At 37.9% G+C, this 25,583-nt stretch overlaps 1 protein-coding gene across 1 annotated transcript; it reads left to right on the plus strand.

The window, feature by feature from the left end:
- Positions 1-813: 813 nt before the first annotated feature.
- LOC129658361 (hyaluronidase-4-like) lies at positions 814-17,952 on the plus strand. Its single transcript, XM_055589382.1, has 3 exons — positions 814-1,734; positions 8,921-9,010; positions 17,536-17,952. The coding sequence occupies exons 1-3, from the start codon at positions 814-816 to the stop codon at positions 17,950-17,952; spliced, it is 1,428 nt and encodes a 475-aa protein (XP_055445357.1).
- The last annotated feature ends 7,631 nt before the right edge of the window (positions 17,953-25,583 follow it).

Here is a 25,583-nt window from a genome sequence, read left to right on the forward strand (position 1 = left end):
ACATAACTTAACCACACTGCTTTCATGGTGAGATCTCATTGGCTGGAATGCATAACTGTTAAACCATCCTTGTCTGGGAAGATTCTTTGGCAGTTTTTGGCTCAACTGTCTGTTTAGAAGGGATTTAGCCAAGTTTCACTTGGGAATTGATTGGTGAAAGTACAGACCAACTTCTTCATGGGAAAACCAGGGAATTAAACCATCAGTTGGTTTCTAAATTTATGTACCAAGAGAAGATAGCAACAAAATCCATAATCAACAGCAGGTAAATGCCATTTCTACCTGTTTCTACTTTAGCCTGTATGAATTCCAAATATAACTATCATCTTTTAAAAACAAACAAACCAAGAAATGAAGAAGCCCACTTTTGAGTCTAGTGAATTCAAAATAGCAAGCAAGGTATTATTTACTGTTTGTACCATTAGCTATTTCTTTTGGTTCCATTTAATTTTTGTTAAAAATACCAAATGGTTATGTAGTCAGAATTATAGGAAATTAAAGCTAGAACAACTAGCAGAAAGAGTTTTCATGACTGAGGAGTTGTGTGAAAATTTTTACTTTGGTTTCTATTCACTGGATTTTTTTTTTTAAAAAAGCACCTCATTTTTCTTCCCTGTTAAAAGTATAAATTATGCCTAGATATCAATAAATCTCATAAATCTTGTAAAAAGTCAGTCTACAACTCAAAGAGTAGCTTAAACACTACCATGAGTTTACTTGATTTAAGGAACATTTGACTCCATCATGTTTAATTTTTCTTCCTCTTCTTATTTTTAAGCAGATTGCCTAACGTGATGGTGAAAACTATGAACCATGTGTAACCCCTGGGTGGCATGGTTAGGAGTGCTGCTGTTCTTGACGGTGTTCACTCATTCAGCCCTCAAGCCAGCAATGCCTCCAGTGATCACGAAAAGACCTTTCAACATTTTCTGGGCTGCCCCAACAATGCAGTGCCAGCATTTCTTCAATGTGGATCTGAATCTTCAGTTATTTAATATTATTTCAAATCCTTTGGAGACTCAGAGTGGATCGACAATTGCCATAATTTATCCAAATGAATTAGGGTATTATCCTTATTTCTCTCCAGAGGGAAAATCCTTTAATGGAGGGTTACCACAGAATATGAGCCTTCCTATACACCTGAGGAAGATCGCTGATGACATTGCAAAAGTTTTTCCTTGGTGGAGGTCAGAAGGTCTTGTTATCATTGACTGGGAAAGCTGGAAGCCACAATGGGACAGAAATTGGGGCAATAGAGTAATATATAAAAACCACTCTTTAGACTTTACTAGAAACCACCATCCTGATTGGTCAGAAATGAAAGTGAGAACAGTTGCCCAAAAGGAATTTGAAACTGCTGGAAAGAGTATTATGAATGCTACTCTCACACTGGCTTTAGAAATGAGACCAAAATGTTTATGGGGCTTTTATCTCTATCCAGACTGCTACAATTATGATTATAGGATAAATCCACAGACCTACACAGGTAAATGCCCGAGTGACGAAATTTTCCGCAATGACCAGCTTCAGTGGCTATGGGAAAAAAGCAGAGCACTTTATACTTCAGTGTATTTGGATAAAATATTGAAGTCAAGTTTAAATGCTTTGAAATTTGTTCATTATCGAGTTAGAGAAGCTATGAGAATTGCTGAAATGGCTAAAGATGACTATGTTTTACCAGTTTTTATTTTTTCCAGACCATTTTATTTGAATAGTATTGAAGCTTTGTCACAGGTAAGAAAAAAAAAAATACAGTCACACATTAAAAAATGGAAATTTAGTAGAATATGAAATTTAGGGAATAATGTTTTAGGATGCTTATATCGCCTTAATAATAGAATGCTATTCTATTACTAAAACCATGTAGTCCTTCAAATGTCAAGCCAATTCTGAAACAATGTCATTGACAATTAGATGTTTGCTTAAGAGTTTGTAAGTGATGATTCTTACCAGCTTAGCATTTACAAGGGTTTCCTGCAGAACTAGGAAGAAAATTCATATTAAAGAAACTCTTAACATGAAACAGTAGCAGCAATTTTCCAAATCAAAACTGTACAAAGGAGAGCTTGGGTAAATTATTTACCAATGATGTTTTCAATATATTGCATTTTTATGTTTTAATTGATTATGTTACTTAAAAAATAATATAGATTGTTGATTTTATCTTCAAAAATCTAAAATGTAATCTAGTGATGAGTGTCAAGGCAATGAAAGTGGTTTATACAAAAGTATTCTCAGACTTACACAGGGTTCAGATCAGTTCAGTCACTCAGTCGTGTCCAACTCTTTGCGACCCCATGAATCACAGCACGCCAGGCCTCCCTGTCCATCACCAACTCCCGGATCTCACTCAAACTCATGTCCGTCGAGTTGGTGATGCCATCCAGCCATCTCATCCTCTGTCGTCCCCTTCTCCTCCTGCCCCCAATCCCTCCCAGCATCAGGGTCCTTTCCAATGAGTCAACTCTTCGCATGAGGTGGCCAAAGTACTGGAGTTTCAGCTTTAGTATCATTCCTTCCAATGAACACCCAGGACTGATCTCCTTTAGAATGTACTGGTTAGATCTCCTTGCAGTCCAAGGGACTCTCAAGAGTCTTCTCCAACACCACAGTTCAAAAGCATCAATTCTTTGGCACTCAGCTTTCTTCACAGTCCAACTCTCACAGCCATACATGACCACTGGAAAAACCATAGCCTTGACTAGACAGACCTTTGTTGGCAAAGTAATGTCTCTGCTTTTGAATATGCTATCTAGGTTGGTCATAACTTTCCTTCCAAGGAGTAAGGATCTTTTAATTTCATGGCTGCAATCACCCATGAAAAAGCCACTGCATGGCTGCAGTGATTTTGGAGCCCCCCAAAATAAAGTCAGCCACTGTCTCCACTGTTTCCCCATCTATTTCCCATGAAGTGATGGGACCAGATGCCATGATCTTAGTTTTCTGAATGTTAAGCTTTAAGCCAACTTTTTCACTCTCCTCTTTCACTTTCTTTTTTTTTTTTTTCATTTTTTAAAAATTTATTTTTAATTGGAGGATAATTGATTTACAATGTTATATTGATTTCTGCCATATGACAGCCTGAATCAGCCATTAAGTGTATATATTTTCCTTCCCTCTTTTTTTTTTTTTAATTTTATTTTATTTTTAAACTTTACATAACTGTATTAGATTTGCCAAATATCAAAATGAATCCGCCACAGGTATACATGTGTTCCCCATCCTGAACCCTCCTCCCTCCTCCCTCCCCATTCCATCCCTCTGGGTCGTCCCAGTGCACCAGCCCCAAGCATCCAGTATCGTGCATCGAACCTGGACTGGCAACTCGTTTCATACATGATATTTTACATGTTTCAATGCCATTCTCCCAAATCTTCCCACCCTCTCCCTCTCCCACAGAGTCCATAAGACTGTTCTCTACATCAGTGTCTCTTTTGCTGTCTCGTACACAGGGTTATTGTTACCATCTTTCTAAATTCCATATATATGCGTTAGTATACTGTATTGGTGTTTTTCTTTCTGGCTTACTTCACTCTGTATAATAGGCTCCAGTTTCATCCACCTCATTAGAACTGATTCAAATGTATTCTTTTTAGTGGCTGAGTAATACTCCATTGTGTATATGTACCACAGCTTTCTTATCCATTCATCTGCTGATGGACATCTAGGTTGCTTCCATGTCCTGGCTATTATAAACAGTGCTGCGATGAACATTGGGGTACTCGTGTCTCTTTCCCTTCTGGTTTTCTCAGTGTGTATGCCCAGCAGTGGGATTGCTGGATCATAAGGCATGTCTATTTCCAGTTTTTTAAGGAATCTCCACACTGTTCTCCATAGTGGCTGTACTAGTTTGCATTCCCACCAACAGTGTAAGAGGGTTCCCTTTTCTCCACACCCTCTCCAGCATTTATTACTTGTAGACTTTTGGATCGCAGCCATTCTGACTGGTGTGAAATGGTACCTCATAGTGGTTTTGATTTGCATTTCTCTGATCATGAGTGATGTTGAGCATCTTTTCATGTGTTTGTTAGCCATCTGTATGTCTTCTTTGGAGAAATGTCTACTTAGTTCTTTGGCCCATTTTTTGATTGGGTCATTTATTTTTCTGGAGTTGAGCTGTAGGAGTTGCTTGTATATTCTCGAGATTAGTTGTTTGTCAGTTGCTTCATTTGCTATTATCTTCTCCCATTCTGAAGGCTGTCTTTTCACCTTGCTAATAGTTTCCTTTGATGTGCAGAAGCTTTTAAGGTTAATTAGGTCCCATTTGTTTATTTTTGCTTTTATTTCCAATATTCTGGGAGGTGGGTTTCACTTTCAACAAGAGGCTTTTTAGTTCCTCTTCACTTTCTGCCATAAGAGTGGTGTCATCTGCATACACAAGGTAGGAAGCACAAAGACGTAGGAATGAACTGGTTTGGAAGATAATGGGTTTGTAGACTCTTGGAAGTATTCAAGCTTTATCTAGATAGTCACTTATATAGGATATTCCTGTAGGGATTCAATTATTGGGTGGGTGGTCAGGTGAGAAAACGCTTAAATCTCCATCAATAGCTGTGAGCTCACAATTCAGTTTTTCTAGTACACAACACAGAAGCAGTACTGAAATCACTTAGATTTGTGATAAGAACATTTAAATGAAATATCAGTTCTTCCTCAAATATTTCAGAATAAAATCTATTGACCCAAATACTGTTTAGTAAGCTTTACATTGCTATTCTTGTAGGATTACTCAGTATTATTCAAAATGGAATATTAATTCAGTGTTTAGGAGGAAAAGAAATATAGCACCATGATAAAAAGTTGGAGGATGTCAGATATGCCTAATCTGCCTCACCCTCAAACACGGATCTTTTCTTACCAGCTTTAGCACTTTCTTTTTCATGGGGTTCTTCCTATTCTAGAAGGAAAACTGCCACTTGGGAACCCAATTAGTCCCTGAGAAGTTCTTGACTATGTTAAGTCTACTCTGCCTCTGGATAACTTCGTATCACTATTAGTTCTAATCTTAACTTCTGGTGCAATACAGAATAAATCAAATCTCTATTTCAAAAGTCAGTTCTCCAAGTATTGGATGATGTCAGTCAGATCTACCAAAATCTTCTCAATAAATTATTCCTCAAGTAACAGATTTCTCAAATCATGTCACTTTCTCAAATCCATTGGGGAATTATATTTATTCCTTCAAAAAATACGTATTGAGTGTCTACAGTATGTCACAATATATTATGAATAATAAGTAGAAAATAATAATCCATGCAGTCAGATATTTTGTCTTGATAGAAAATGATAGAATGAGATAAGCCACATTTTAATGAAATTCTTATTTGTAACATCCCCATTTTGGGGTAATATTTGATTTTCAAAGTCAATTATGGGCTAAGTATCACCTCTGAGCTCTATTTCAGAAAACCAAAATTATAGTGTTATCTGAGTAATAGTATGCTGAAGTGTTTTAATACTATGCAATTGCCTTTCCCTTTTCACATGAATCTTTCCCTTTTCACATGAACAAACAGCATGAATCTCATTTATTGTTTAAATAGCATTATTATGTTATAACATCTTTTATTCCCTGGAGAAGGAAATGGCAACCCACCCCAGTATTCTTGCCTGAAAAATCCCGTGGACAGAGGAGCCCGGTGGCCTACAGTCCAATGGGTCACAAAGAATTGGACATGACTGAGTGACTAAGCACAACATCATTTATTATGTTCTTCATATTGTAATTATGAAATCACTTAAAGCTAACTCTGCTGGATATTTTCTTTCCAGTGTCTCAATTTGAATGAGAGACCTGATTTTCATTTAATGAATGATTTTCATTTAATGAATGATTTTTTTTTTCTTGTTTCATTATGTAGACAAATTGTGAAACACAGTGCTAGGTTACTGGAGACTTCATATAATGCAGAGGAGCTTTGCTGAAGCATGGCCATTTTCTCATTCTGGCTTTTGAATATTTTACCTTTATACTGGATCTCTGATTCTCCATACCTTGCAGGGAAGGAAAGAATGCAGACTGTCCATCTATTATTCCTTCTCTCTTTCATCTCTTTCTATTTCCTGCTTCTTTGCTCTTGGTCTATAATCATGAACATGACCTCCTCTGTTTCTTATCCTGGTGAATTATAATCTACTTAGTCATCCCACTTGAGAGTCACTTGGATGCCTCCCTTCTCTTTCTATTATCCAGTAGGTAACTAAATCTTATCCATCTTAATTTCCAAAGAACTGTTCAATCTGTCCTCTCTGCTTTACAAGGACTGACCTTGCCTTTGTTGAAGCTCTCATCATTTCTCATTGAACAGTTTTCATCATCTCTAATTGGGGTCCCTGACTGTCATCTTGACTTCCTTCTTCAATATGTTTTTATGACAGCTGAAAATATCTTAGTTGCAAATGTGTGGCCTTCCAGTGTCAAAACTTTCTTGTAGCTAAGCCCTAACACTTTAAAATTGTGTAATAAAATATACACAAAAGACACTTATATTTGGATGTTACTTATCTATTGGGTTGGCCAGAAAGTTCATTTGTGTTTTTCTATACAATACTTCTGGTAGCACTTAGTTGTCTTTAACTTCATTCAAAACAGTTTTGTTAGATTGTATTGTGACAGCTGTCATATCAGAGTATAAACAAACTGAAAACAAAAACAGACTCATAGATACAGATAAGAAACTGATCGTGTACCATGGAAGGAGGTAGAGGGTTGGAAATTATAAAATAAATAAGACCTAGAGATATAATGTCAGAGAAGGCAATGGCAACCCACTCCAGTACTCTTGCCTGGAAAATCCCATGGACGGAGAAGCCTGGTAGGCTGCTGTCCAGGGGGTCGCGAAGAGTCGGACACGACTGAGCGACTTCACTTTCACTTTTCACTTTCATGCATCGGAGAAGGAAATGGCAACCCACTCCAGTGTTCTTGCTTGGAGAATCTCAGGGACAGTGGAGCCTGGTGGCTGCCATCAATGGGGTCGCACAGAGTCGGACACGACTGAAGCGACTTAGCAGCAGCAGCAGAGATATAATGTATAGCATAGGGAAAACAGTCAATAATACTGTAGTAACTATATATGATGACAGGTGGTGACTAAGCTTATGGTGATCATTTTGTAATACATAAAAAAATCAAAGCACTATGCCAAATACCTGAAACTAGCACAATATTTGTAAATCATTTATACTTCATTAAAAATATAAAAAATTAAAAGTTAAAAATGTCTTATCCAAATGAGTGAATTTTTGTGTAGCCATTTTAATACTGAAGATGGAAGCAAAACATTTTCTGCATATTATGCTTATTATTTCAAGAAAGGTAAAAACAATAGAAATGCATAAAAAGATTTGTGCAGTGTATGGAGAAGGTGCTGTGTCTGATCAAACGTGTCGAAAGTGGTTTGGAAAATTCATGCTGGAGATTTCTCACTGGACAATGCTCCAAGGTGAAGTAAACAAGTTGAAGTTGATAGTGATCATATCAAACCATTAATTGAGAACAATCAACATTATACCACTTGGGAGAGAGCCAATATACTCAAAATATCCAAATCTTGAAAATCATTTGCACTAACTTGGTTATGTTCATTGTTTTGATATCTGGGTGCCACGTAAGTTAAGCAGAAAAAAACCTTCTTAACCAAATTTCCACATGCGATTCTCTACTTAAACATAATGAAAATGTTCCATTTTTACAACAAATTGTTATGGGCAATGAAAAGTGGATATTGTACAATAATGTGGAATAGAAGAGATCATGGGGCAAGTGAAATAAACCACCACCAACCACACCAAAGGCCTATCTGCATCCAAAGAAGGTGATGTTGTTTATATGGTGGGATTAGAAAGGGTGGCTTTTATTATGAGCTCCTTCTGGAAACCAAACAATTCCAACAGCTACTGTTTCAATTAGACCACTGAAAGCAGCACTCAAACATAAAATGCATTATCGTCCATTAGGATAGCTTGAGACTGTATCTTTCTTTGATGACCAGGCAAAACTGTTATAGCTTGGCTGGGAAGTTCTGATTCATCTGCCACATTCATCAGACACTACACATTTGGATGTCCATTTATTTCAGTCTTTACAAAATTCTCTTAATGGAAAAAAAATTCAACTCCCTGGAAAGGAGTTGTTTGCTCAAAAAGATAAAAAGTTTTGGGAAAATGAAATTACAAAGTTGCCTGAAAAATAGCAGAAGGCAGTGGAGCAAAACAGTGAATATTTTGTTCAGTAAAATTCTTCATGAAAATGAAAAATGTGTCTTTTATTTTTACTTGAACTCCAAAGAACTTTTTGGCTAACCTAATACAAGGATTCAGATACATTTACTTCTCCCCAGATCCCCAGTGCTTTTTACCTACCATAAGAGTTACTGACACTTCTCAAGGAATCGCACTTTTTCCTACATATGACTCTGCCTTTTCTTTTTTTCCTACTGGATAAAAACTCTCCTCTCTTAAGTCTATTTTATCAATTTATACTCCTTTCCAAAGACCACTCTGAAATTTCACCTCTTGAAGGAAATCTTCCAATACACTTCCATGCAACATTAACCACTTTCTCTAATCTATGTATGTCTTGTGGGTGCTAATATAGAATTTAATTTGTTACCCTGCAATTATATATGTCTATCATAATCATCACACTAAAACACACTCTCAAGAACAAGAAATGGAATCTATTTCATTTTTATATTCTTAGTGTCTAGAATACTGCTTGGAACATCATACATATTTATCAGGTAAGTATCCCAGGCAGAATTACCTTTTCCTATTCTGCTCTATAGTCCTTTGTTTTAGAAACAAAGATAATGTTATCAGTATGTTCTTTACCACAGTTGATAGACTGAGACATTATTGAATTGTCAGTGATTAAATATGATTGGCAGAATCTACTTGCGACCCTTCTCTTTTTTAGGAGGACTTAGTGCATACAATTGGTGAGAGTGCAGCATTGGGGGCATCAGGAGTAATATTGTGGGGAGGATATGACTATTCTGATTCAAAGGTAAGCAGTGGTTTCCCTACGAGCATCTTGGAGATATTATAGATATTGTTTTTTTATTTGTTTTTGTTTTTTAATATAAATTTATTTATTTTAAATGGAAGCTAATTACTTTACAATATTGTATTGGTTTTGCCATACATTGACATGAATCCACCACGGATGTACATGTGTTCCCCATCTTGATCCCCCCCTTCCCTCTCCCTCTCCATACCATCCCTCTGGGTCATCCCAGTGCACCAGCCCTGAGCATCCGGTATCATGCATCGAACCTGGACTGGCGATTCATTTCACATATGATAATATACATGTTTCAAAGCCATTCTCCCAAATCATCCCACCCTCGCCCTCTCCCACAGAGTCCAAAAGACTGTTCTATACATCTGTGTCTCTTTTGCTGTCTGACATACAGGGTTATCGTTACCATTTTTCTAAATTCCATATATATGCTTTAATATACTGTATGGTGTTTTTCTTTCTGGCTTACTTCACTCTGTATAATAGGCTCCAGTTTCATCCACCTCATTAGAACTGATTCAAATGTATTCTTTTTAATGGCTGAGTAATACTCCATTGTGTATATGTATCACAACCTTCTTATCCATTCGTCTGCTGATGGACATCTAGGTTGCTTCCATGTCCTGGCTATTCCAAACAGTGCTGTGATGAACATTGGGGTACACGTGTCTCTTTCCCTTCTGGTTTCCTTGGTATGTATGCCCAGAAGTGGGATTGCTGGGTCATATGGCAGTTCTATTTCCAGTTTTTAAAGGAATCTCCACACTGTTCTCCATAGTGGCTGGACTAGTTTGCATTCCCACCAACATTGTAAGAGGGTTCCCTTTTCTCCACACCCTCTCCAGCATTTATTGCTTGTAGACTTTTGGATAGCAGCCATTCTGACTGGCGTGAAATGGTACCTAATTGTGGTTTTGATTTGCATTTCTCTGATAATGAGTGATGTCGAGCATCTTTTCATGTGTTTGTTAGCCATCTGTATGTCTTCTTTGGAGAAATGTCTGTTTAGGTCCTTGGCCCATTTTTTGATTGGGTCATTTATTTTTCTGGAATTGAGCTGCAGGAGTTGCTTGTATATTTTTGAGATTAATTCTTTGTCAGTTGTTTCATTTGCTATTATTTTCTCTCATTCTGAAGGCTGTCTTTTCACCTTGCTTATAGTTTCCTTTGTTGTGCAGAAGCTTTTAATTTTAATTAGGTCCCATTTGTTTACTTTTGCTTTTATTTCCAATATTCTGGGAGGTGGGTCATAGAGGATCCTGCGGTGATTTATGTCAGAGAGTGTTTTGCTTATGTTCTCCTCCAGGAGTTTTATAGTTTTTGGTCTTAAATTTAGATCTTTAATCCATTTTGAGTTTATTTTTGTGTATGGTGTTAGAAAGTGTTCTAGTTTCATTCTTTTACAAGTGGTTGACCAGTTTTCCCAGCACCACTTGGTAAAGAGTTTGTCTTTTCTCCATTGTATATTCTTGCCTGCTTTGTCAAAGATAAGGTGTCCATAGGTGTGTGGATTTATCTCTGGGCTTTCTATTTTGTTCCATTGATCTATATTTCTGTCTTTGTGCCAGTACCATACTGTCTTGACAACTGTAGCTTTGTAGTAGAGCCTGAAGTCAGGCAGGTTGATTTCTTCTCCCTGGAGTGCAATGAAGTGTCCAGTAATGAGTTGTGAGATGTCAGTGTGTTTGGAGTGACTTTGGGCAGCTGTATATTGAAGCTCAGGGCTATGTTCCTGTGTTGCTGGAGAATTTGCGTGGTATGTCTTGCTCTGGAACTTGTTGGCCCTTGGGTGGTGCTTGGTTTCAGTGTAGGTATGGAGGCATTGGATGAGCTCCTATCGATTAATGTTCCCTGAAGTCAGGAGTTCTCTGGTGTGCTCAGAATTTGGACTTAAGCCTCCTGCCTCTGCTTTTCAGTCTTATTCTTACAGTAGCCTCAAGACTTCTCCATCTATAGAGCACCGATGATAAAACATCTAGGTTAAAGATGAAGTTTGTCCACAGTGAGGGACACCCAGAGAGGTTCACAGAGTTACATGGAGAAGAGAAGAGGGGGGAGGGAGATAGAAATGACCAGGAGAAGAAGAGGGGGAATCAAAAGAGGAGAGAGCAAGCTAGCCAGTAATCACTTCCTTATGTGCTCTCCACAGTCTGGACCACTCAGAGATGTTCACATAGTTATACAGAGAAGAGAAGAGGGAGGAAGAAGACAGAGGTGGTCAGGAGGATAAAGGGGGGAATCAAAAGGAGAGAGACAGATCCAGCCAGTAATAAGTTCCCTAAGTGTTCTCCACAGTCCGGAACACACAAAGAGATTCACAGAGTTGGGTAAAGAAGAGAAGGAGAAGGGAGGAGATAGAGCTGACCTGGTGGAGAAAAAGGAGAGTCCAAAGGGGGAGAGAGCAGTCAAGCCAGTAATCTCACTCCCAAGTAAAAATGGGTACTGAAGATTGGGTTCTTAAAGGTACAAAATTGATAACAAATGCCAAAAATCAAAGATTAAAAATCTAGTATAGAGATTGGATTCTCAAAAATACAATATTAAAGAAAAAAAACAAAGTCACAAAAATGATTTTATATATATATATATATATATATGAAGTTTGCTTTAAAAATAGGTTCTTTTTTTTGCAAAGTAATAGTAGGTTATAAAAATGAAAATTAAAGGAGTAAGAGATGACTTAAAAATAAAAAAAGTTAAAGAATGAAAGTAGCAAAAATATATCTAGGACTTTCTCTGGTGTTGTTGTGAACTGTGTGGGGTCAGTTCATTTTCAGATAGTTCCTTGATCCAGCTTATACTTCTCAAGATCTATAGGCCCCTTCCTATGTAGTCAGTGCTTAACTACAGGGTTTTAATCTATTGCACCTGTCACTTGAAGGTGGTTCCCTCTCTTTTAGCTTCTGTTTGCTGGTCTCTTCAGTGTCTTATTTCTGCCCTGACACAAGGGGGCGGTGGTGAACACTTATTTAGGCTCACTTGTTCAGTCATGCTGTAGGGAGGGAGGGACGCTGCAAACAAATAACACTGGCATGTGCTTGCAGTGTCTCGGCCACATTGGGTTTGTCCCTGCTCACAGTGTGTGTGCTTTCCCTGTCTACACTTCTTAGGCTCTAGGCTGCTCTGCTGGGAATTGTCTGAGGCCGGCCCTGGGTTGTATGCACTTCCTAGGTCTAAGCCACTCAGGTTTAGGTACTTGGGTACTTCTCAAAGGCGCAGACGTGGTTGGGCTTGCGTTTTGTGCCCTTCCCAGGTCTGAGCAGCTCAGGTGACCAGGTGTTTGGCGAGTGTGGTCACTGCAAGTTATTGCCTCTCCTGTCCCTGCCGCTCGATTTTCTGGATGTACAACCGGTGCACCTTCTCAGGTGGATGTCAACCATCCAGAATCCCAAGAAGTCTTGGTTAGCAATGAAGCCTGCTTGCAGTTTGATAAATGATGCCTCTCTGGGGCCACAATTGCCCCCTTCCAGCTCTGGCAGCCCTCGCCTGCCTGTCTCCAGCGGGGGATGGGCCAGTCTGCAGCCGGAGAGCTCTAGTCAGTCCTTTGTTCTGTGAGCAGGCCTGGTGGTGTCTTAGGTTAGGGCTTTTTGCAGGGTAGCTATCCCACAGTCTGGTTTGCTGTCTTAAGTTAGTTCCCTCAGATTGCCCTCGGGGCGTTCAGGCCCAGTCCTTACTCTAAGCAATGCAGCCCATGCCTCCCTGCCCAGCCCCTGTTTGCTAGTGGCGGATGCGGGCATCTGCGCTGCTTTTCCTCTGGGGGAGTTACCGTTGGGCACGTAATCTGTGGGTTTTAATTATTTATTTATTTTTCCTCCCAGTTATGTTGCCCTCTGAGGTTCCAAGGCTCACCACAGACTTGCCAGTGAGTATTTCCTGGTGTTTGGAAACTTATCTCTTTTTAAAGACTCGTTTCCCATGACGGATCTCTTTCCCTACCTGTTTTGTCTCTCTTTTTATCTTTTATATTTTTTCCTACCTCCTTTCAAAGACAATGGCCTGCTTTTCTGGCTGTCTGATGTCTTCTGCCGGCATTCAGAAGTTGTTTTGTGGAATTTACTCAGCGTTCAAATGTTCTTTTGATGAATTTATGGGGGAGAAAGAGGTCTCCCTCTCTTATTCCTCCACCATCTTCTGGTTTTTGTTTTAATTTTTCACGTCAGAGACAAATGGTTGCTAATTATCTGCTCAGTTGACTTTAACAAAACTCAGAGAGCACAGGGACTCACATTGAGCAATTTGTCTGTACCAGCTACAGTGTTGTAAAAAGAGCACAGATTTTCCAATCAGACAATCCTAAATAAGAATACAAATTTTACTTTCTAGGGGTGTAATCTTGGGAAAATTAATTAACCTCTCTGAGTATCCATGTATTCATCTAAAAAAAAAGTACTGAAAGAAAACCTACTTTGTAAGAATTTTGGTAGATGGTGACTCAGTGGCAATGGAGTATTACTCAGCCATTAAAAAGAATACATTTGAATCAGTTCTAATGAGGTGGATGAAACTGGAGCCTATTATACAGAGTGAAGTAAGCCAGAAAGAAAAACACCGATACAGTATTCTAACGCATATATATGGAATTTAGAAAGATGGGAACAATAACCCTGTGTATGAGACAGCAAAAGAGACACTAATGTATAGAACAGTCTTATGGACTCTGTGAGAGAGGGAGAGGGTGGGAAGATTTGGGAGAATGGCATTGAAACATGTAAAATATCATGTATGAAACGAGTTGCCAGTCCAGGTTCGATGCATGATACTGGATGCTTGGGGCTGGTGCACTGGAACGACCTAGAGGGATGGAATGGGGAGGGAGGAGGGAGGAGAGTTCAGGATGGGGAACACATGTATACCTGTGGCGGATTCATTTTGATATTTGGCAAAACTAATACAATTATGTAAAGTTTAAAAATAAAATAAAATTAAAAAAAAAAAAAAGAATCCACCTGCCAATATAGGAGATGTGGATTCGATTCCTGGGTCGGGAAGACCTCCTGAAGAAGGAAATGGCAACCCATTCCACTATTCTTGCCTGGAAAAATCCCATGGACAGAGGAGCCTGGTGGGGCTACATCCATGGGAGTTGCAAAAGAGTCCAACACAACTTAACAATTAAACAACAGCAAGAATGATATAATATGTATGCAAAAAAAAAAAAAGAGAGAGAGAGAGAAAGAGAATACCAAATTTTAAAAACAAATATTTTTCAACCACACAAAGGATGGATTCTCCAAAATTGATTCTTTATTTTCTGATTATCTATGATAGAAATGCTCATGGGAGGAAAAAAAAAAAAAAATATATATATATATATATACATATATATATGTATATATAAACGTTTATTAACATTCTATTCTTGATAGCAATTCTCACATGGAGTAACTCTATTATTTTCCACAACTGACTTTGAACATGTTCAGTTGGTGGCCTGTTGTACTACCTAAGTGAAAATTCAGAAGCCACAGTTTTCCTCATTTTTAGGTATTAAAGAATTGGCTTCCCAGGTGGCTCAGTGGGTAAAGAATCTGCCTGCAATGCAGGAGATGCAGGAGATATGGGTTTGATACCTGAGTGGGAAAAATCCCACTCCAGTATTCTTGCCTGCAGAATCCCATAGACAGAGGAGCCTGGTGGGCTACAGTCCATGGGGTCGTAAAAAGTTAGAACATGACTGAAGTGACTGAGCACGCACTTATGCACAGGTATTAACAAATGGTTCACTTTTCAAGTATTAAAACATTCTGTCTCGAAAAATATAAAAACAGTCAGCTCTTTCTCATTTTGCATTCTACACATCAGCATGCTGGTATTGGTAAGAGGAGGAGGCCTAAGACTGAACGACTTGGATTCCAATGTTCACTTTTTGTCTCCTACTAGCCAATGGCCTTGAACAAATCTCTACAATTTCTTTATCTGTTAAATGGTGAGAATAATAGTATCTATCTCATAGGGCTGTTATAAGAATTACATGATTAATACATGTAAAGCACTTAAACACTACCTGGCACATGCCAAGTGCCATGTAAATGGTGGTTGTTATTATCCAGGTTAAAACTTCTTGCTTCTCCTCCCCACACCCCAAGCTTGGGTCTCAGTTATGGGAAGAGGAGTACCATTCATTTCTTTGCTCATTTGCTTCAAGGATGAGTGCAGGAGACTGGGATAAAGAGGAGGCAAAGTAGGCAAAGTAATTTTTATTTATATGCTGGCTTTTAAAATTACTGTGGTCTCTTGAAGACCATCCCACATGGCTGCCATGTAGGGTCTGGCTCTTTCTTGCATGAGGTTAGAGATGCTTCCAACCCCCACACAGCTTGCACCTTCCAGGTTTTGCTCCTGAGGCATTGGAGAGAGGGAGCTTACATATGTTGAGATAGGCTGGGAAGAGGATCAGGGGATCACACTGGAATGGGTTAAGGTTGTTGAAGTGTTCATGAGACATCCAGGTAGAGATGTGCAATAGGTAGGTGGGTGTACAGTTGATCAGAGATAAATTCTGGGAAATACACATCTGGGAGTTCTATTTAAGGCAATGAGAAGGGGTAAGTTTAACCAGAGAGAGTATAGCTGGAAAAGAGAAAAATTAAGCCTAGGGCACTCCAGGGTTAAGAGGTAGGGAAGATGAGCTAGTAAATGAGATTAAGAAGGAGCATTCAGTGAGAAAGGAAAAATCCAGGAGAGTGTGATATACCAGAAGATAAGTGAAGAAGGAATTTCAAGGAAGAGGGCTGGGACAAAACAGGGAAACCCAAGTTGAACCTGATTGGGTTTAACTGTACTCTGTGCTCTCTTTCATTCGTCTCTCCCCCAAGTCTTCTTTCTTCCTCTTCCCTCCCTCTTTCTTACTTCTCCCTTTCTTGTTTTGTTCAGTGGTTTCCCTGTTCTATTTTTCCCATCTGTCCTACAAACTTCCTCAGATGCCCCAGATAAGGAGCCATGCCTTGACTAAAAATAGCATTTATTCCTAAACATAATGTGAGGCTGACCTAGACTGAATGTGCCTGGAACAAAAATATTACACACGGATTTTCAGAACTTGTTATTGCCCAAAGTGACACCTTGTTCAACTGCCTGCCATTAGTAGTTTATTCTGCCTTATGACTTTCCATCTGAACCCCTGAATCCTTTCCACATGGATTCACAGTTTTGGGGCCTCTTCTCAAAGAGAAACTGTCCTACTGTTTTAAATTAATTGGAATTTAATTATGCATTCATGTTACGTCTGCATGCCTGCTCAGTCATGTCCGACCCTTTGGACTATAGCCTGCCAGACTCCTCTGTCCATAGAATTTTCCAGGCAAAAATATTGGAGTGGGTTGCCATTTCCTCCTTCAAGGATATTCCCAACCCAGGGATCAAATCTGAGTTTCCTGCATCTCCTGCATTGCAGGCAGATTCTTTACAGCTGAGCCATCAGGGAAGCCCTTCCATTAGAGTTAGTATTGATCATAATAATTGAAGTGCTGATAGAAAACACACTTTTGTTAATGAATCTACTAGGATTTTCCCATGGTACTTCCTTTATGGATTAAGGCAAGCATTGATGAAGATTCTAGCCAGATTCTTCTGGGCTAGCTGATGGTGTCATTTCAATTTGGCCAGCACATCCTAGCTGCACAGTGTGATCATCAGTAGGTAGAACTGTGCACTAGCCTTAAAACTCAAGGTTGTGGACAATCAATGGTGCCTAGTGGCAGATTTATAGGAAGACAATCTAATTTTCCATATGCTATACAAATGACTCAGGAATTTGGTAATAAATAATAATCTTTTATAGAATCCCTCCTACAACCCAGCCAATGGATACATAAAGTACGATGTATTTTTACTATGAGACTGAACCACAGCTACATTTTTTTTTTTTTAAAGAGCTACATATATGAATGTGGAGAAAGGATCTTGAAAATGTTTGCAAAGGAAGTTGTAGAAAATAAACTATTCCAAATGATATAAATTTGTATAAGAATTTAAAAACACAAAATAATATTATACACATTGTTCATAATTACATTTACATGTAATAAAGTTATAAAAACATGGATGTAAGTAGTACCCCTCCCCACTTCAGGAGAACTGTTACCTCTGAAGAGATAAGGAGAAGAATGGGATAACTTGGTAGTCTGAGAAAAATCTCACCTGATGTTAACATATATGAAGTATCAGCACCAAAACTGTTTCACAAATTCAAAAAAATCACCCCACATTAAAGATTTTCTTTTTAAAGTGTCAGTACAAATATCTCTTATAGGATACTCTTGTGGAAAAATGTGGAATCCTCCTCCCCAGAAAATGGTATGAAATTGGTTCATTAAAGTATTCTTAACCAAAGGCATGGATCATCACTAAAGGAATTTTATAAGGGCTTAGTCTTTCATTTAAATGCTAAATCCACTGAAACTCTTTCTCCTCAGGCTTACCAAATACAAAAGTCAATATTAATAAATACTCCCTGGACAATTGAATCATGTTTTGAAAGTGATCTAAATAGATCTCTGTTTTTCCCACAGGAGACCTGCTTGTCTGTGCAAAAATTTATTCAAGGGCCATTGGGCCATTATGCTGTTAATGTGACAACTGCAGCCAAACTCTGCAGTCAAAGTCTATGTAACAATAACGGAAGATGTATTCGGAAAACATCTGAATCCTCCTCCTATCTGCATATGCCAGGAAGTAGCAGTAAGAAATATGGCCTACGCAAGAGCTTGAGAGTCATCATTTCCCCAGCCAATAAACTGAAGACAATAAAGGGCATGAAGGATGGGTTTGTGTGTCACTGCTATCATGGCTGGCATGGAGAGTCTTGCCAGCAACTTTCTTCAGATGTCCTGAGAGGGAAGAATAAGGCCTGTATTGCTAACTTTAAATTATCAGTTTTTCTCAGCATGACCTTATCTGTGATTCTCTTCATTTTTCTACCCCCATGACAATGTCATTTTTTCCTTGAAATTCTGAAAAGCAGAAGATGCTGGTTTTTTTTTTTTTTCTTTAACTTCAATATACTTCTAAAATATTTGTTATCTTAAAAGTAAAAAAAAAAAAAAAAAAAAAAGGAGGGGTTGGGTTGGTGGGTATCTTTGGCTCTATAGAGCCATTAGATAGAGCAATTCTTTCTTGGATGCTTATCTCACACGAGGCTCTAAGGATAAGGATGTGAATGTACCAAAGTCTCTGTCCTTGGGGAACTTAAATTCTTGTGAGGAGATGAACAATAATAAACAAATTCATTTGTATCAAATGGTGCTAAGTGCTGTGGAGAATAACAAAGCTTGGTAAAGGGACAAGAGAGAGCAGTGGAGATTGTTTACAGGGTGGTCAGGTATGGCTCCCTAATGAGAGGACCTGAAGGTAGGAGGACCAGATCACAAGATGTCTGAGAAGAGCATCCTCCGATGAAGGAAGAGCAAATGCAAGAGTTGTTATGTGAGAGCAGGTTTAGGCCAGTGTGGCTGATGCAGGAGGAAGAGTGAGTCAGGTCATTAACTATTTGAACTAAGAGGTTGAATGAAGGTAATTAAAATAATAATAATAATTTAAGAGGAATTTCTGAAGGAAAGTGATCAAGAAAGATGTCCCTTCATTTTTATTTTTTAAAAAATAAATATACACTTAAATTGGATAGCAACAAGAGCATCTATTATGATTAGATGGTGCTACAATGTTTCTGAGACTCCGATTGTTAATAGCAGATAAATTTGTAATAAGGTCATATGAGATATGGAATGCACATGTGAGCTAAGGAAGGCAACCATTGGGTTATAGCTGTTTCTGCTCCAGAGACTGGGAATTCCTATACAATACAAATGACCCCAGGATACCGAGTCGTGGGACCAGAGGGAATCTATACTGAATACTGTAGAATTCATTTCTAGCCAAAGTATCACTAGGGCTCTTGAAAATTCATTTGGCAGTCATCAATATCAGAAAGTAAGCCCTATTATACTCCCATAAGATGGAATTTATATAGGAGATTCTTTGCTGTGATGCTTGTTCTTCATTGAAGTACAGTGTATCCAAGCAATTAATTTCCTTTTAGTTCTTAATGAATGGCAAGTCTTTTGTAAAATTCATTTGGGCACTTGATCTGACCTAGTTACAATCCAGATAATTTTATTTTATAAAGACTCAAAAGACATTCAGTTCAGTTCAGTTGCTCAGTCGTGTCCGACTCTCTTCGACCCCATGAACTGCAGCACGCCAGGCCTCCCTGTCCATCACCAACTCCCGGAGTCCACCCAAACCCATCAAATGCTGTTTCCCTTCATAGTTTAGGGAAGGTATTTTCCTGCCTGATATCTTCCAATTATTACACTTTTATATGTACTTTATCCAGGTGTATAGAATGCTGATGGGCTTCCCCAGTGGCTCAGAGTAAAGAATCTGCCTGCAGTGCAGGAGCCGTAGGAGACACAGGTTTGATTCCTGGGTCAGGAAGATCCCCTGGAGGGGAAAATGGCAACGCTCTTCAGTATTCTTGCTTGGAGAATCCCCATGAACAGAGGAGCCTGGTGGGCTATAGTCTATGGGATCACAAAGAGTTGTATGATTGAACTGACTGAGCCCACGTAGAATGTTGATAGTAGACCACAGTCAGATTCAGACTCCCATTTCATTTGTTTGTCTATTTATTTATGCATTTTCAGGAAAAGTAAAAAGTTAAAGAGGCAGTGAAATAGAGTAAGCTAAATTGGGGGCTATTTGTAAGTTTCTCAATTTTGTTGGTATCCTGCTGTACCAAGGGTACAATTACAGTAATTAGATTCTCCTGCTCAAGCTAGAAATGATTTTACCACTGTTAAAGTTAGTACTAGACCATGATAAGTGAAAAGGAATAGCTCCTTCTATCCTTACAGTGATGATAGGATTTTTAACAATTATTTTTTTGAGTTTTGATATTCAATGAATTACAGTAAGGCAGGCAAGGGCAAATATTATCATCATTTTGAAGATAAGGAGAGAATGAGAGGTATAGCCAGTTTTACCCACTAATTAGTGAATACATAAAGGATGGTATACACATCACTGTTCTCCACTGTTTTGTTTTCTTTCTTTCTTTTTTTTTTTTGAAAGAAACACAAACAGGATAATATAATTATGCAGGTTTTTCTAAGTTGTTTTTCTGAACTGGGATATTGGGTCTGTTTGTTGCTCAGTCATATCTGACTCTTTGTGACCATATGGATGGACTTTAGCCCACCAGGCTCCTCTGTCCATGGGATTCTCCAGGCAAGAATATGGAGTGGGTTGCCATTTCCTCTTCCAGGGGATCATCTCGACCCTGGGATCAAACTCATGTCTCTTGCATTGACAGGCAGATTCCTCACCACTAAACAACCATGGAAGCCCCCACACTGAAATTCCTATGATTGTCTGTTTGATGTGGCAATTATATTTTTAAGCACATTTTCACTAGCTTCAACTGTTGTGGGATTCATATCATAAATCAGAGGAAAAAAGGATTAGGGTCAGGGTTAAAGTTAGCCTCTTCATATCTTGGTTAAGAGAATGTGAAGCTTAAGAGATACATAATTTTTTATTGATATTTACATATAATGAGATAGGTAGTGTTTTCTTTTCTTTTTTTTTTTTTTTGTAGTGTTTTCTAAATTTTAGGCAGCATAGTATTTGTCTGGAAGAAATACTTTGAGGAGCTACCTAAGGTAGAGGGCAAGATTGCAAAGGCATAAACTCCTATGTGTAAGATTAGAATCATTTATATTCTTTCTGAAATCTAAAATGACTGCTCTCCACTATTTAATAGTCAATGTGTAAGAAGAATTAAGGCAGACAAGAAGAAAAGAGCTGACATATGGAAAATACATAGAAATAAAAAGGAAACTCCAAATCCTATTACCCACAAATAATCATTTAACTTTTTCTAAATAAAAAATATTAAATTTGGGGAATTCCTTGGCAACCCAATGGTAAGGACTCAGTGCTCTCACTGTCAAGGGCTAGGTTTTTAATCCTTAGTTGGGGAACTAAGGTCTGTAAGCAGCACAGCCCAGCCAAAAAAATTTTTTAAAGTTACAATTTTATTTTACTTAAATTTAATAGGAAGCAGAAGAAACTAAAACCAAAGGATGCCACATTTCTAACAACAGGTTCTTCCAAATTTTTGGTTTGTTTAAAAATCTGCAAGTTAAAAACAAATCATGGAAGACATTGAATTTTTGTTACTTATTTAGACTTGCATAACTTTGAGTTTCCAGACAACCATCTCATAAAAAGTCATCAATTATATCTACTCCAAAGACAAACATAAACACCTCCATTTTTCTTAAGTAAAAGACCAGAATTTAAACACCATCCCTATGGTTATAATTCTCCAAGAGACATTAATAAAGGGTACAACTGTAAGCAAAATACTTATAAATACTACAAACCACTTTAGTAAATGAAATATACCTTCTAAGATGATGGTTAGGAGCCCTAAGGGTGCCCATCTCATTTCCAAATTACCTGAACAAAGATACTTTGATGTCTAAGGCAGTGTTGTTTCTTACCTCCAATTAATTGTTTAAAAAGCTTGATTGGAAACAGACCTTTTGATGAGATACTTGGTTCCACACCACTCATTTTTAAATCAGAAAGAATGTATATCTTTATTTCAGAAGTTGTATGTCATAATCATACTTTTTGTTCCTTAGTAAATTCATATCATTGTGTTTATTTGTATATGGGAGATATTCTTTACAAAGCCTTCTAGCTTTCTTTTCTAATTTAGACGCTTCAGCTCAGGATAATTTTCTTTCATTATTTTTCAAACGGCTCATTTTCATTCTCTTTGTTCATTTAGGAAATTACTACCAGATGGATCTTAGCTCTTCTTGAGCTATACTCAGTGTTGTTTTTCTTTCAAGTATTCTAAGCTTTTGTCTTTTTTGTTTTGTATCATGGATTTGCCCACTTTTTCTTTTAGAATGTTAGCTTCATCATATTCTGACACTCATTTTTTAATTTCAAAGATTCCTTTCTTGTATATGTATGTAATCCTTGGCTATCCATTTATATTTATGAAGGAACAGAGTGATTGCACACTGTCACAAGGATTCCCCTAACCCCTGCCAACCTCCTGCACTTGTGTGGGTATATATTTACTCAACAGGACTCTTAGTGAGAGAATGGGCTGTAGACTGTGAAAGGGGTTGAGGCGTGTTGACAAGTAAGAGTCCATCTGGAGTATGTGAGCAGAAAACAGGCAGGTTGCTAGGAACCTTCACAATTATCAAAGTAAGGAGAAAATTATCTTGGAAGAGGAGTATAATTCCCTCGAGGACTGAGCAGCCTTTCCTTTTTTCTCCCCTCCATGCCTGCTGGGAAGATCCACCTATATTCAGTTTAGCCCTGCTGTTGTATTTGGTGGGTTTCTCCTGTGGCTCAGCTGGTAAAGAATTCACCTGCAATGCAGGAGACCTGGGTTCAATCCCTGGGTTGGGAAGATTCCCTGGAGAAAGGAAAGACTACCCACTCCAGTATTATGGCCTGGAGAATTCCATAGGGTTGCAAAGAGTCAGAGATGACTGAGCAACTTTCACTTTCACTTGTATTTGGTTCCACAGCCCCTCTGAACCCTCCCTGGGAAGGTCTTTCTCTATATTTAAGTGTCCTGGGGTCACATGTCTCTCTTACTTGTCCTTCTACATACTCTGGGAAACTGAATGGTCTGACTGACTCTGCTCTACTGGAAGCAGTATTTTAGTTGGTTGCTCAGACAATTGATCCTCCATGCACTTGTGTTTTGTGGATCTGTTATCTCTGCACCTAAGGTTTTTTTTGTCCAGTGGAAGTGACATTCACACCTCTAAAGTAAATTTCTACTGATATAAATCTCTGTTTCAATTTTGTTTTTGCTCTTTGAGACACGACACCCCTTCTCGTTTTCAGCTTTATACTTTTTTTAAGGAGAAGTACTGCAGATGACACAGTAAATACATATTCCCAGTTTATCATCTTGAGCCACTGGTTCTGGCATATTAATGGATTTACTCTGAATAAGAGCTAAAGCCCCACGAAGAGTTAATTATTCCAATAATCAAGGATAGCACATCCTAGGAAATCTTTTCAATGTACAGTTATTTTTACCTCTCTATTTTCCAACTGATGTCTCAAAGTTTTCTTCTTAAGTCAGTGAATTTCAACCAGGTACTTTCAGAAAGCAGTGGTCACTTATACCTATGTGCTTTTAAGAGAGTCTGATTTTGATTATAAAGGGATGTAATGCCAGCCTCCAGTTTAACTTGGAGGACTGAGTCACCTCTGTAAAAAACATTACTCTGAATAGCCACAGGGTATCGTTTTGCCACTGAATCTCTGCTCTGCATCAGGTGACTAAAGGACTGGCAACAAACAAAAGCAAAGGTAAAATACACATTTTTTTGTTTCGAAAAAAGTTTAAGGGCTGTTTTTAGAAACATGCTTTCTCAGAGGAGTTAGAAGGAAACTTCCTTTGTTTCATTTCTTGGAATACCCCAGTTTCTTTTTTGGCCAACTTATCTTCTTTTCAAATTCAATACCTTTCAAAATGTGAGTTTGCTTTTATAAACCTAACATTGTAAAAAAAAAAATACATTTGTTGGTGATACATAGAACTTAAACTCAAGTTCATGTCATGTTTTATTTAACCTAAATTTGTATTTGAGGATGAAATAATTATTTAAGCCTTGTTTCATTTCTCTTCCACATGCATGATTTCTGGTTGTAATATGTTGGGTTATCATAATCTAATATTTAACTTACAATAGCATCAGAATGTATTCTCTGAAGCAGGTTAGTAAACTCAGTTACTACTACTACTACTACTAAGTCGCTTCAGTCGTGTCTGACTCTCTGCGACCTCACAGACGGCAGTCCACCAGGCTCCGCCATCCCTGGGATTCTCCAGGCAAGAATACTGGAGTGGGTTGCCATTTCCTTCTCTGATTCATGAAAGTGAAAAGTGAAAGTGAAGTCGCTCAGTCGTGTCTGACTCTTCGCGACCCCATGGACTGCAGCCTACCAGGCTCCTCTGTCCATGGGGTTTTCCAGGCAAGAGTACTGGAGTGGGTTGCCATTGCCTTCTCCAAAACTCACTTAGATAAGCCAGAGAACATATGGATTTATGTCAGAGCCCAAATTTTAATATTTGTTATAACTGATAACTGTGAAGAATCCCTCAAGCTAACTTTATGTACCCAAACAGTTTTCTTTCTAGTATAAATGCATTTATTTTTTTCAAAAGATTTTATTTTTGCACAATCATTAAGTATGTTTTAAAAGATATGTCACAGAGTTATATACCTACTCTACTGGATAGTATTAGAGGATTTATTTGGAACAAGTATCGCAATTGGCAACCTACTCCAGTACTCTTGCCTGGAAAAGCCCATGGACCGAGAAGCCTGGTAGGCTACAGTCCACGGGGTCGCAGAGTCGGACACGACTGAGCAACTTCACTAGCATTGCAGTTTTCAGGAAACATGACATTTAAATTGGTTCAGAAATTGTTTTTTTTGTTGTTATAAAAGTAGGTTTTAAATTTTATTTCCAAGTACTAATAAAGGGACTGAAAATTTAGGATGAAAATTAACAGGCACTTCAAACAAGAAAATCAGTAGTTGGGAAGAGACTATAGACATATACATAAAGGTTGAGATTTTCAAAAACAAGTATGAAAGCATATGAGAAAGACAAATCTTAAATCATTTAATCTATTGGAGAGAATAAATCTGAAAGTCAAGAAATTTCCTAATGATGGAGAAAAAAGCTGTTTACTTCATTGGCTACATACATCAAAATTAAAGTGAAAATTTTGAAAAATTATGAGTTGAATAAGATAGCTTAAGCAATGAAACTTGGTATGTTTAACTGCTTCATTGCCAGTCCCCAAGCAACTAACTGTAATTTAGAACCATTATTAATTGAGATATTGTATTACTAATCAATACTGATATTGTAGAAATAGTTAAGAGAATTTAGTTCTGTCTTGTATATAAATTAGAATTCAGTTTAATAACAGAAAGAAGGTCTCTTTTTGAAGTATTCATAGATTCTTAATGGTTAAGTAGGGTCAGAAGGAAAGAATTGAAAGATGTTAAATGGAGAATGTCAAGAAAATTTAAAAAAATAACAAGTTATAAAATATTCATGTGCAGATATTCGACATTCATGTTCTTTATAGTAGTTTTGAGAATCACATTGTTCTTAGTCTCTTAGTCGTGTCCAACTCTTTGAGATCCCGTGGACTGTGGCCTACCAGGCTCCTCTGTCATAGTATATGCTATATTTTTCTTAGCAATAAACTCCTATAGGAAGTGAATTCTTTCTTGAGAAAAACTTTAGAAAATTCAGAAATTAAAGTTATAGCTATACCGTCATCTATAATTACTTGTTTGTTGAAACCTAGCCTCCTTAAGAAGCTAACACATTTCTTGAATTTTTCTACATATAATAGAATTGCAGATGCTATTAATTTCTAACAAGAGCAATCTCCAATTGTCTTTTTCACAGACTGAAGTTTTCCACCTAAGCATTGATCCAGTGTTCATAATAGATCCAAATTAATGAATCCCATGCTGTC

The sequence above is a fragment of the Bubalus kerabau genome, chromosome 8 (genome assembly GCF_029407905.1).
Source record: "Bubalus kerabau isolate K-KA32 ecotype Philippines breed swamp buffalo chromosome 8, PCC_UOA_SB_1v2, whole genome shotgun sequence".
NCBI lineage: Eukaryota > Metazoa > Chordata > Mammalia > Artiodactyla > Bovidae > Bubalus > Bubalus kerabau.

Excerpts from the sequence above, each read along its gene's own strand:
- LOC129658361 (XM_055589382.1), top strand. The coding sequence starts at position 814 with ATGTGTAACCCCTGGGTGGCATGGTTAGGAGTGCTGCTGTTCTTGACG. Across the intron at positions 1,735-8,920 it reads GTATTGAAGCTTTGTCACAG|GAGGACTTAGTGCATACAAT; the intron begins GTAAGAAAAAAA and ends TCTCTTTTTTAG. Across the intron at positions 9,011-17,535 it reads ATGACTATTCTGATTCAAAG|GAGACCTGCTTGTCTGTGCA; the intron begins GTAAGCAGTGGT and ends TTTTTCCCACAG.